Source organism: Pholis gunnellus (assembly GCF_910591455.1).
Source record: "Pholis gunnellus genome assembly, chromosome: 5".
In the NCBI taxonomy this organism is placed as follows: Eukaryota; Metazoa; Chordata; class Actinopteri; order Perciformes; family Pholidae; genus Pholis; species Pholis gunnellus.
In genome coordinates this window covers 14,256,636-14,269,915 of record NC_136531.1, presented here as the reverse complement: position 1 = coordinate 14,269,915, position 13,280 = coordinate 14,256,636, and the positions used below count along the sequence as shown (strand labels likewise).

General features: G+C 39.6%; 1 protein-coding gene across 1 annotated transcript; it reads left to right on the top strand.

Moving 5' to 3' along the window:
* Positions 1-4,080: 4,080 nt before the first annotated feature.
* slc43a3a (solute carrier family 43 member 3a) lies at positions 4,081-12,240 on the top strand (the record flags this gene model as incomplete). The annotated part of the gene is made up of 12 exons (XM_079160015.1): positions 4,081-4,273; positions 4,524-4,653; positions 6,890-6,936; positions 8,298-8,374; positions 8,507-8,599; positions 8,742-8,881; positions 8,983-9,131; positions 9,990-10,133; positions 10,299-10,406; positions 10,505-10,691; positions 11,815-11,938; positions 12,091-12,240. 12 exons carry the CDS (start codon positions 4,081-4,083, stop codon positions 12,238-12,240), a joined length of 1,542 nt encoding a protein of 513 aa, XP_079016141.1.
* Positions 12,241-13,280: the final 1,040 nt, after the last annotated feature.

Here is a 13,280-nt window from a genome sequence, read left to right as displayed (position 1 = left end):
AAATCATTATTATGAGATACTAAGTCATTATTATGAGATACTAAATCATAGTTATGAGATACTAAGTCATTATTATGAGATACTAAGTGATAATTATGAGATACTAAGTCATTATTATGAGATACTAAAACATTATTTTAAGTAAGTTTCATCACAGTTCCAGAAATGGGCTTCCATAGAAATAGTCTTTGTAGGCCCTGGTATAAATTATAGTATTCATGCTTAAAATACTATAATACTACATACTATACTTTTAATAAAGTAAATGGTATAATTAATTACGGCCATTGTATTTCATACCCATTCAGGATTGCCTCTTTTTCTCACCTTCCAGCCATTAAACGGAATACCTCACATTATTTTAGTTTTGCTTATGGAAATATCCTCTAAAATTAAAGAGGACACGTATCAGTAGAGTGCCTATGTTGCCCTCATGTGGTCATTTGCTGCTATTACAATGCAGGATAATAGTCAATGCATGAGTTGTATTCAAGTTTATTTTGGGGACTGTGAACTGGTGGTCGACAATATATTTACTCATGTACTTTACCTGAGAAAACATTGAGGTATTTGTACTTTCCTTGAGTATCTCCATTTTATGCTTCTCCACACTTCTACTACATTTCAGAGGTAAATATTGTTCTTTTACTCCAACACATTTATGAGATTATTGTTAAAGACTATTACTATGCTTTGCAAGTTTATATCCAAAATACATGATGAGCTTATTAAATCCTGATGATTTGTTATAGTTTAAACTACCCAGCAGTAAATAAAATAGTTAAAACGAGTAAGGCTGCAACTATCACTTCTCATTACTAATTTATCTGCCAGTTATTCTTACAATTAATCGTTTAACCGTTTGTCTATAAATGTCAGAAGCTAGGAACTAAATTCCCCAATAATAATCGGTAATTATAATCCTACAATATGATAATATATATATCATTCTGAAAGGGGTTATCCTGTATAAGCAGTAGCCAAACTTTTGATACTTAAAGTACATTGTGATTATAATACTGTCCTTTTACAAGAATTTGGCTTAAGTGAACTTTCAAATCCAAGCAGACACATACAAGGTATTTTTGAGCAGCCATTTTTTTACACAAAATGTGTGTTTTTTTGGAAAAAGAAAAATCACCTATGTTGGTATTTCTATGCCCACAGGATTCTCTCTCTCTCTGTCTAAAGATCAAAAATGTCACAGGCTATAAAAGCAGGAGCGCCCCCATCATGTGTCCACGTCACCAGATGAGTTGAACACCTTTTATGCTCTCTTTGATCTCCTCAACAAAGAGTCAGCTGTCAAGCCTGCCCCGCCTCCAGAGGACTGGCCACTGTCAGTATCCACAGCGGATGTGAGGAAAACCCTGATGAGAGTGAATATGAGTAAAGCTGCTGGGCCTGCGATAACATCCCTGGTTGTGTTCTAAAAACATGTGCCAACAAGCTAACTGATGCCATCACTGACAGCCAGCCTGGACCCTCACCAGTTTGCATACAGAGCCAAGAGATCCACAGAGGATGCCGTCTCCACTGCTCTCCACTCAGCCATCACTCATCTGGAAAATAACAACATCGAATCTTGATTATATTATATACTATATATACTTTATTGTATTCGCTTTGTGTTATCAGAGAGAGGTGAACAGAGAGAACGGGAGGACTGGTTCTCTTGAGGGATGGTAGCTTCTGTTGTTACTGTTAAATATTAATAGTATTAATGTGTTTAATATGCACAACCTTTTATTATTCCAGTGGCACTTGGTAGGTTATTTTATAGTCTATAAAGTGTGCAACAATAAACTGTTAATAAATAGTTTACTAATGTAACCAGAATGTAGCCAAATTGTTATCATTGCCAATTAGCTATGGACTAATTATTTAATATCATTAGTGATAAAATAATATTACTAACAATTTGTAAACTTTATTAGTTTTTATCTCATTGTTTGCTAACTGTAAAGTTACTTAACCAAAGTTTAATTAACTATCAATTTACAATTTATTAATGATGGTTGTTATAAATAGTTACCAGATTATCCTGTAATCCTCAACAACAAAAACACCAACTGCTAATTAGAATTACTGCCTCTATAAGACCCATATGTTTCTAGTCTCCACCTGTTGAGATTACAACAGTCTCTCAGATAGACAGATAGACGGATAGCTATGCAGTGAGGCACAGCTCTGCACATAAGTTACTGCGACACGGTACAAAGTGCATCACTAATCTGCAGAGTCCCTGCACACAAGGACTGTAACGTTTGGAAATTACAAGGTAAACATCTTTCAAAATGTAAACGGTATAACGTGTTGGTGGTGTGTTTTGTCTCAAGACTGGGGTGAGTTTATTCAATGTCTCCACATAAAGAAATTATGTGTTTTAAACTCATACTGCCCACTGAGCAATTTGTCATTGAAAACAGATTTAATGCATATTTGACATCTATTATTGTCTGTAAATGTTTAGTGTAAATTAAATGAATTCAAGGTTGAAAAGTAAAAGTTCAGTAGACGTCTAGTCTTAGCCTTCGTCACGATATAAGTAAACATAATTGGTGTATATGACAACAATTAATACTTTTACTGTATTTTAAACGCCTATGTTTTATGTTGAATATTTACAAGTTTTATGCGTTTTTTAAACATGTAGTGATGTTTCTAAAATCGGGCTATAGCCAATAAATCCAGGTTGATATCTGAGCTAAAGCGTGAGAGTCAATGTTGACTCAGTGGGTCCAAATATCAGATGTCCCCTCATGTTGTATTTAATGATAAATGCTATAAAACAGTCCCATTACAAGGGTCTAATACCAGGCGGTTTTGTGTCCACATTGCACCATGTGTGTCAGTACACATGGATTAAGTTAACTAATCTGGATTATAGTCAACCCCGCCTGGCGATAACTGCCGCACTGTCCTCATGTTGCAAGGTGAGTTGGACACGAGACACAAAAAATAAAAGGCCTGAGGGACATATGATTCGTCAGTGTAGGCCAATGTTAAGTTTAAAGGTGGAATTCACCTTATAACTGTAACATACCCACAAACACAGTGGTGGGAGAAGTATTGGAGCCCTTAATTCATGTACCAAACTGTATAAGTAACACTTAATGCAGCCCTTAAGTTGCATTGTCATTTCCCACAATGTACAGTGTAATTTTGCCGTATGACATTGTGTTAGGCCTGTACAAAATTAAAGTTACTACATGGAACTTTTAACTGGTTATGAAACAGTCTAAATTTAATACTGATGCCTGTATTTGCTCTACATAAGTAAACGAGTCCATCAGCGAGAAAATTGGCTATTTCTATACAGTTATTCTTAATCCCTGTCATTGGGTCAGATATGATTCCTGGAGAAATCAAACAAAATAATTTACAGCCTGCAGGTTCACTAGAAACTCCTTCAGCTCAAGCTCCAGCGGGGCCTCCAGCAGCGACCAGCTCACCGCAGACAGACCCAGATCCAGCTTTTCTACCGCCTTAGACCTGCAGTCAGGAGTTCTGGCGGGACGACGCTTCTCCTCGCTGCCCCTCTGGTCCCTGCTGGGAGCCAACACTGACTCCACACTGCATTAGGCCCAGGCTGTGTTGCTGGGCCCGCTGGAGGGAAGGGAGGCAAAGGAGAACCAGGACTGAGCGGGGCAGACTGTCAGACCCTGCTGCCCTAAAATTTTCCGTTTTCTAAAAGGAATCTGGCACCACATGAAAAGTTCCACATAGTATCTTTATGGGAAACAAGGGAGTAACAATTGAGAAGTTTAGAGGAAAGAATAAATAAATTATACTGTAAGTAGTTTTGTATCTACTGGTTCCCAACAGGATAAGGGTCCACGTTGTACTGTTAAGGTTGTATCTGAAAGATGAAAAACATCTGATTTGTTTTTGTTCTGTTTCTTAGAAACTTTAATCCAGCAGAAACCTTCACTGCCCTGGACTTGCTGAAGGTACTAAAGGTCTGCTTAAATTGGAGGAACAGCAAGTGTAAGGAAAAAAAATAAAGATATCTTTCTCTGAGGACTAAATTCACACTGGAAGTAAACCTGTTGGCGACCTGGAGAAAGGGAGTGAAGCATGCAGAGGTACGACTCGCCTGGTACCAGGCTTCGCTACAGGCTGACTTTGGCCTCGGGGGTGCTAGAGTGTCTGTGCTTTGCCGGAGTGGTGTTTGGCTACGCCTCTCTGGTTTTCGTGCTGAAGGAGGATGGCTACTTCAGTCAGCTGTGCGTCAGCGTCCCAGTTACCAACAGCACCATAACCATTTTAGGTGAGCAACTGTTTTGTTTGTTTACAAAACAACGGCAAACACGTATTTAAACTGGAGCAAAAAAGTACAATCAGTACCGTCAAATAAAGGTACCTGAATAGATTTTTGCCGCTTGGTGGCAGAAAAACTCCAAAATACAATGACAGACACATTTATTCTGCTTTTCTGTGGACACGTTTTTGTGTCCGCCGTGAATTTGCTCAATATTCCATAATATCCCAAGTTGTCTCTGTGTTTCCGTTTCTCACAGACTGCACTAGACAGGATGAGCAGTTCTCTCTGGTCTTCACCATTGCCTCGTTCCTCAACAACTTCCTTAACCTGGTGAATGGCTACCTGTTTGATCGATTTGGCACCATGGTAACCAGGCTGCTGGGAATGTGAGTCTTGTTTTTCTCTCCTCAGCCACAAAGAAAATCAGGAAATCTGAAGGCTGCAGCTTAAAACCCCAACAATATACATGTTTGTAATGGCATCGGTCTCATAGCGATTTAGCCTCTGAAGACAATGAACAATGTGTCTGGGGTACCAATGTAGCCAGCGGACATCCGGGACAAGACTGCTTTCTGATTAGCAAATCAAGATGAGAGACTGGAGTTGGACTTGAGAGACAACGTGTACGACCGTATTTTTTCACATGTAGCCAGTTCTCGAGCTAAATTGTCGTCAGATTCGCTGTTCAAGGTTCAGACATTTCTGCCAACCTCAGGTAGAGCAACAGAGGAGGGATCACTCAATAGATGTCATGTGTACAGAATGAACAACATAATACAAATACAACAGTCTATCCATATGCCAGAAATGATGATGATTGAAAAATGATTAATACTAATTATAACAGCACAAGTGATTATGAGAGAAGGGAAATAAAATGAGTAATAGTAGCAATAGCAGAGCGCTTCGGAGACCAAGATCCTTGAGTTTACTGAGAAGATAGTCAGACCTCAGATAGCGAAACCATAGCCTCAGACGTTCACGCGGGATCCATGAGCTCAAATTTGTATTTCAGTTTGCAGTTCAGTTATTTCTTCAGTTTACAGTTAGGACAAAGTGAGAATAGTACCGAGGTAAAAGCACGGTGTTTTCAACAGAGGCACACCCTGCAAAGCAGAGCCAACCTCATTTGACTCCAGACCCTAGTTGACCCTTGCAGTTGCAGTGTCAGTGTCATCAGTCCATAATAGTTACAACTAACCCTTTTTAGGACAATTTGAGCAAAACCCAGCCTAGTTCAATCAAGTATGAACTCCAGACTTTCTGTCCAATGAATGGTACATTTAACTAAAAACATGTGTCTGCAGATGTGAAACTACGTGCACGTTGGTGTTGAAAACAGCCTAATAGCAAATATGTCCTGCTGATAGAAATAATTGCAACAATATGGAGTCCTCTCTCTTCTGGGTCAGTAAGGGATGTTTATTTCTGGAGCTTTTGCGTGATACATTGGCAATTTAGGTTACTTATTTATTGCTCACAGTGCACGTGAATGAGTCTCTCGAGAACAGGTTTTTTTCTTAAATTTTAACCTACCTTCTAATTTATTAAATCTCCAAACTCACAGAATGCATCATAGTTACGTATGTCATCTGATGCCAGCTAGATTTAATACCAAACTAACTAAAGCAAGGAATCTCTGTCTGTGTGTGTGTTCTTTGTATGTCTGAAGGACCGTTAATCTTATCTACTTAACACCTTGTATGTTTATTGCTGGGGTCCCAAAGGAGCGCTTTGTTGAATGTGGTGCACTTTGGACGAGTTCCATATTGATAATAATTTTGATAAACAAGCGAAGAGCGCTCTGTGTAGCAGTGGGGGCGGAGCTTCAAGACATTGCAGTCCAGCATGTCGTCCGCCTATTGCATAGGTGCATCATTCAACTAAATGAGGGTTTAAGAATGAGTTTACCCAGCGGAGTCGGATTGCAGCTGCGGTGGGGCGTTCCTGTGTCGAGCACGACAAAAAAGCCACTGCTTTGATTGACTCGTCTCATTTCACCAGCAGACTGTTCACATCAGGGGTTCACTGATGTGTGCCAATTATTTATTTATTAACAATACTAAAAATGTTCTTTCTGAAGTAAAACTGTTAACTATTAATGGTAAAACTAATAATACACCACAGTAAAAGCCTTGCATTCAAATGTTCAAGTGTAAAACAGAGGCATTATCAGCTCAACATACTTAAATGTACTCAACATCTGTTCAAGGTGGAGCTTTCAATTTATAACGCTGGATTAATGACTAATAATGCATCATGTTTTAATTGTTATATTTTCTTAGTCAAATCTGAATCTGGAACATAACCAGTAGCATTTATCTCAGGTAAATGTAGTACTACAATGTTTTCCTCAGTTTACACAGTATAGGGACCCAAGGAAGCGCATTGTTGAGTGTGAAGTCGTTTTGTGTAAGCGGTTCTCGACTCCAAACACTGCACTAGTGTAATAAATCTAAATGTAATGTGAGTTCATCATTGTGTATTCTTTCAACATTTACAACTGTATTCTTTGTGTGAAGTTTGAAAATAGCTGTCAGCTGTTCCAGTGTGTCTGAGTGTGTGTACGCTGTGGAGACTCTGATGTCGCTGCACTGACTTCTGTCATATTTCTCTCTCCAGATCTTTGTACACCACTGGAACCCTCCTTCTGGCCTTCTCCAGTGCAGGTAGATGCACACACATTAGCATTCATATACTTCAAATAATCAAGTGAAGTGTTTCCAGAGACATGTTATTCTTTGTATTACTGGGCCAGTTCCTCTGCTTTGTATTATTTTATATAGAGTGCTGCAGGAATGAGTCCTAAAACCAGAAATAAGTTTACTTTTTTTACATTTATAGTTCCCTTGTCTCAAAGTCAACGTTTTTTTTTAATGGATTTTTGGTTAGATGCTTGAAATAAGGCTTACTTTCTGCATTCCAAAATGCTGCAGCTAGAATTATCACTGGTTTAAGAAAACAATATCACGTAACTCCAATTCTCGCTTCACTGCATTGGCTCCCTCACTTTCTCATTGAATTTAAGATGATATTGTTGACCTTCGAGATATTAAATAACCAGACCCCTAGTTATATGACAGACCTGCCAATGCCATCATAGATCAGCTGATAGTGTAACCGGTAGTATATGGACCCAAATGCAACACACAAGATTCCAGGGAAGTTTGGCTCTTTATTTCAAACTTCCAGGCACAGCAGGCAGAGTAAAACAGTGTCAGGATCAGAAGGCTGGTGGGTTTACCAGGAGTCAGGCAAGGCGGGCAGAACAGGGACAGGCATGGTCGGCAACAGGAGATCAGTCCGGGAAAGCGTGCTGGAGAGTCTGGCATGGAAAAACCGAAGAACAATCTGGCAGTGTGTGTGTGGGAGGCAGGAGTCTAAATAGTGGCTTGATTAATGATCAGCGGCAGGTGAGTGAACAGGTGAAGGGAGTTTAGCCTGATAAGGAGGGAGTGAGTGAAAGTAGAGTGTGAAGCTGAACTGTGACAGATAGTGGCCTTTCCAGTTCAAAAAGGTAAATGAACAAATGAACAGGTAATGAACAAAAGGTAAGCTTGAATAATAAAAAGCTGGTAGCAAAAATGTAACTGTCAGATAACAAACCCGAGCAGACTATGGTTAAAAGGAAAAACTGGAAAACCGAGGACAAACCTTACTCAAGGAACACCAGTAAATTAAGCTGACCACCTGACAACTGAAAGAGGGAAAACACAGACTAAATACACAAGGAGAGCAGGTTGATTAGATACAGGTGGAACATATCAAGACGAGGCAAATAATCACAGAGACAAGACGAGAACAAAAAGGAGAGGACTTTGAAACTAAAACAGGAAGAAAAACTTTACAAAAACCCTTGGATCATGACAGATACAGCACATAATTCATAATGTTTTGCTTGTGCTTCAGCTGTTCATCAGTGCTTAAATATCCAACTTGTCTGCTGTTCTGGCGACTCTGTGACTGGAATCTACATGTAATAAGCCCATAATCAAGAGAGTGATTATTTTTATCTTCCACTGTCATGCAGCATTTTCAGAGCTGCTCTTCCCTGCCTTGTCCTGCATCGCTGTGGGAGGAATTCTGCTCCTTTTGAGCAACATGCAGGTGAATTCTGACTTAAGATATCATAAAAACATACTCTATGTCCAAAATAAATGATATACCGAACACCTTTGAACCAATAACTCATAACTATAAGTGTTGTATCGCTGAACTGTGTCTCTGTGTTTTGGGAAGGTGGGAAACCTGTTCGCTGCTCATCGCTCCACCATCATCACCCTCTACAATGGTGCCTTTGACTCCTCAGCTAGTGTGTTTCTAATCGTCAAGGTAAAAGTGGAGCCATTATGATAATTGAAACACACCATTTGAGTCCATGGTGCTCTGTGTTTCTCTGTGTTTTATTTGAGCAGAAAGCAACACATAAATCAACTTCTACAGAATTGCTTATCCCTTTTCTTCTGCTGTCCAGGTTCTGCATGAACAGGGAATCTCTCTCCGCTCCTCCCTCCTTGTTTTGTCCTTCTGCAGCATCATACATCTGGTGAGGACCTTCCTGCTGATGCCGAGAAGCCTCATCCCCTACCCTCTGCCACAATACTACACCTACGGGTGAGAACATTAGCTTGTCTCTGAAGCAGCTACTGTATTAGGTCATGCGCGTCATCGTCATGCACGGATGAGACGTGACGTTCCCTTTTCCTGATGTACAGATTGGATTGCGGAAAAGCCAGCAGTTACAATGCGGAGCAGTTTGACACGATGAGCGATGGTGCCATGACAGTTTCACAGGAGTCCAGTGGGAGGGACAACGCGCAACCAGCAGCTCGGGACGGGACAGAGGCTCAAGACTCAGGAAAAGGTACTAAGCCTCGTTGTTGCCATCGCCTCCAGATTCACATTGTCAGGTGTGGATGACATGGTTGATAAATAAAACTGCACACAAATCCTTACATATTTGAAATGGAACTTGAAAAATATGGCATCCAACTAAAACTGTATTTAACTCTTTATCAATAGAAATCCTATGATCAATAACCCAAGTCATTGCACAGTATTTCTTCCTTATCTCCATGGTTTTCCACACACACACACACACACACACACACACACACACACACACACACACACACACACACACACACACACACACACACACACACACACACACACACACACACACACACACACACACACACACACACACACACACACACACACACACACACACACACACACACACTGTACATCAGCGAGCCGTATGTAAAGTGTGTGTGTGACCAAAGGTTTAGAAGTCAATAGAGACATTTTCTGGCACAATTGTTTTTCCACAAATGAATGGACATTGTGGCCCCAAATAACCATTACTTTAGAATGAATGAATCTTTTAGTCTATAAAGTCTTTTGCAGAACCCACAGTGATGCCTTCAATTTGTTTGTTTCTTCTGGCAAACACGCCAAAAACTAAAAACGCAAATCTTCACAATCGAGAAGCTAAAACCAGGGAATATTTGGTCTTTTCTGTACTTTCTCCTGGCATGGAGTTGAAGGAGATGATGGCTGATTTTGAAATTAGAGGTCAACTTTTCCTTGAACCGGTTGCCATGCAGCATTTCTTACAAACTTTCAAACATCACAAACAGATATTTGTATTCAACTTTAAAGCACTTTTCAGTGTGTGGACTTGCTTTCATTTGTCTGTAAATTTTCACGGGTTTAGCGGCGAGTTTTCGGAGCTGTGTGCTGTCGTGGTTCTTCCTGTGGCACCTGTTGTGGTTGTCCATAATGCAGCTGAGGCACTACCTCTTCATTGGCACGCTCAACCCCATGCTCAACCGACTGGCCAACAATGACCCGGACCTGGGTAACTCATTATTAGAAGAACATCATATAAAAGTCATTGATTTGTGAATGTGTTGGTCATGGATTAACAGATCGACTCTTCATTCCCTATTATCATCATCTTCACTCCTGTTTTGTTTCTTTGCTCCTCTCTGTGGCTGTTTCCTCCCCACCATATCTCCCTCAGTGAGTCAGTACACCAATGCTTTTGCCATGACCCAGCTGTGTGGAGTGCTGTGTGCTCCCTGGAACGGTCTCATCATGGACAGACACAAGGGAAAGCCTTTAGCTCCTGGTAAATAAACATGTGGTGTTAAAACTCTGTCTGTGTGTGTGTGTGTGTGTGTGTGTGTGTGTGTGTCATTCTTTTTTAACCCATTTTTGCTCCTGTAGGAGCAACTGCGCAGGAGGCTGACCTGCACTCCTCGTCTCTGTCTCTGTTCCTGACCTCCCTGCAGTGCCTGCTGTTTTCTGTGTGTGCCTCCGTCCCTCTCCTCCCTCTGCAGTACTTCACCTTTGTCTTACAAGTCCTTAATCGCTCCTTCCTCTACGGGGGGAACGCAGCGTTCATTAGCATTGCGTGAGTAGCACACACACACACACACACACACACACACACACACACACACACACACACACACACACACACACACACACACACACACACACACACACACACACACACACACACACACACACACACACACACACACACACACACACACACACACACACACACACACACACACACACACACACACACACACACACACACACACACACACAGAGAGACCATATTGTTTGGTGCTTGTTGACACTGACAAATGTGATTCGATGGTGGTTTGTGAATCATTTCTGAGTCTTCTGTGTTGTTAAACAATGTCTTTCAGTCTGAGTAAACTTATGAACAGTGTTCCTGACAGGTGCAACATGCCAATGTCATTGTGACTTAAAGGAGCCATCCACTAGTTTTACATATTAAAGTCAGTTCACCTGTCACTGAGCGCTACTCAACCTGTGACAACAGCTGTTTAATGTCGCTCTGTGCCTCTGGGGTGAGCTCTCTGATGACCCTGATGGTGTCATTGGTTGATGTATGACTACTCATCATCAGTGATGGAATGTAACTTCATATATTTACTCTACTTTTTAATACTTCTACTCCACTACACCGCAGAGGGAAATGTTAGCTTTACTCCACTACAATTATTTGACAGCTTTGTATTCTTCAGATTTATATTACCACTTCAAATTTTAGATCAACTAATAAATTATGATCTATAATCATAGAATAAGCAACCCAGCAATATATAACGTAATTAAATATAGCTCCACCTTTACCAGCTGCAACATCAAAGTGTTGAACTCATTAATGCATTACTAATTATAATCCAGTAATCTAATTTATAATTCTGAAATGGGTTGTTCTGCAGAATGAATACTTTTGGTCCTATTAGTATATTTCTATGCTAACACTTTTTTACTTTTTGTACTGTAACATTTTAAGCAAGGACTTTTACTTGTAACATAGTATTTCTACTCTGTGGTACTGCTACTTAAGTAAAAGATCTAAGTGCTTCTTTCACCACTGCTAATAACAGACAATAATGAACTTTTGTAACCCTAAACATCTTTTGGTTTAGCGTGATAAATCGTAGACATACCTGTGGAAACGTCTCTCTCACTCTCTCTCTCTCTCTCAGTTTTCCAACCTGTCACTTCGGGAAGCTGTACGGCCTGGTGATGTCCATGTCTGCTTTGGTCTCTCTGCTGCAGTACCCCTGCTTCACCCTAGTCAAAGGAGCTCTGGGTGGAGACCCCTTCTTTGTAAGTGTTCAAGAAAGTTATAGAAAAAAAAAACACTTGGGTGAATATCAAATCCTCTTGGGGGACACATTTAGGTAGAGGTCCCACGTCTACGTCAACATGTAACACCAAATACACTGACTTCTGACAAATGGATACCTGATCTTTTACAGGTGGACGTCGCTCTGATTGTCCTCAGTCTGCTGGCGTTTATCCATCCTGTCTACGTCTTTATACACTGCAGGACAGTAGCCCGCAACAGAGAGGACAACGCCCAGACAGACGTCGCTGACGGCTCCAAAACGGCTGAAGACAATTTATAGTTATATCAAGAGTTTATGGTTTACTTTTCAGGTTTTCTTAGAGGAAACTAAATCTTTGTACTTGCCTCTCTGTTCTTATTCAGACATTTTCACTTGAATTAAAACATTTTGTATAACTTTTTTTTTTATCCAAGTTCACTGAAATGTTTTTTCATGCTTGATGCAACAGATATACTGTATGTACAGTATATGTTTTTAAATGTTTTTCATAATCTAAAATGTATTAATAATTTAATAATACAAGTGTTAAATAACTTTTATTGACTGGGCAACACTAGCTTTAATATGCTGTATATACAGACACATATTTGTACAGTACAAATAATACTGAACTGATCGCTGTTTATAAACAGATCATGATTTTTATATTTTATTTTTTTAAGTATGTGACAGTGTTTTCTGCATGAATATGAAATATGCAAAGACTTTAAGTACATCAGTCTACAGCAATACAGACATTGTGCTAATAAGCTTCATCCATTGTTAACAGAATGTATTGCTGAAAAAATGCATCATACTATGTAGATGTTTTTTTTTTGTTTGTTTCATTAAACAGTCTGACATAGCCAGACCGCTCTCAATAGAAGAAGAAAAACAAACCGCTCCGGCTTGTTTGCATTTCTTTGAACCAATCACTGTGGTCTTGGCAGCCCTTACAGAAAAGGTGGAAGGTGAATGGCAGGCTTGTACCAGTGTTGGGGAGTAACTTGAAAAATGTTGTAATTAAATGAATTATTAATACAAATGTCGATTAAAAAGGGGTTACACTCGAATATATTATTTTTAATTAAAAAAAAGCTTATGTAGGATGTAACAGTCACGCTGTAGCTCTGTTCCACTTTTAATTCAAGTTATTTTTAATAAAACGTTTCATCGTAATCACAGTTGAATTGAATACTGTTGTGAGGTTTACACTTCCTGGTTTAAGTTGATGTTTTTAGGACTTTTCAGCTTTATTGCCCAATTTGAAACATTTGTTGGAAAATAAATCTAATTTAATAATTTAAATTACTTTCATGAAATAATTAAAATAGTGTCAT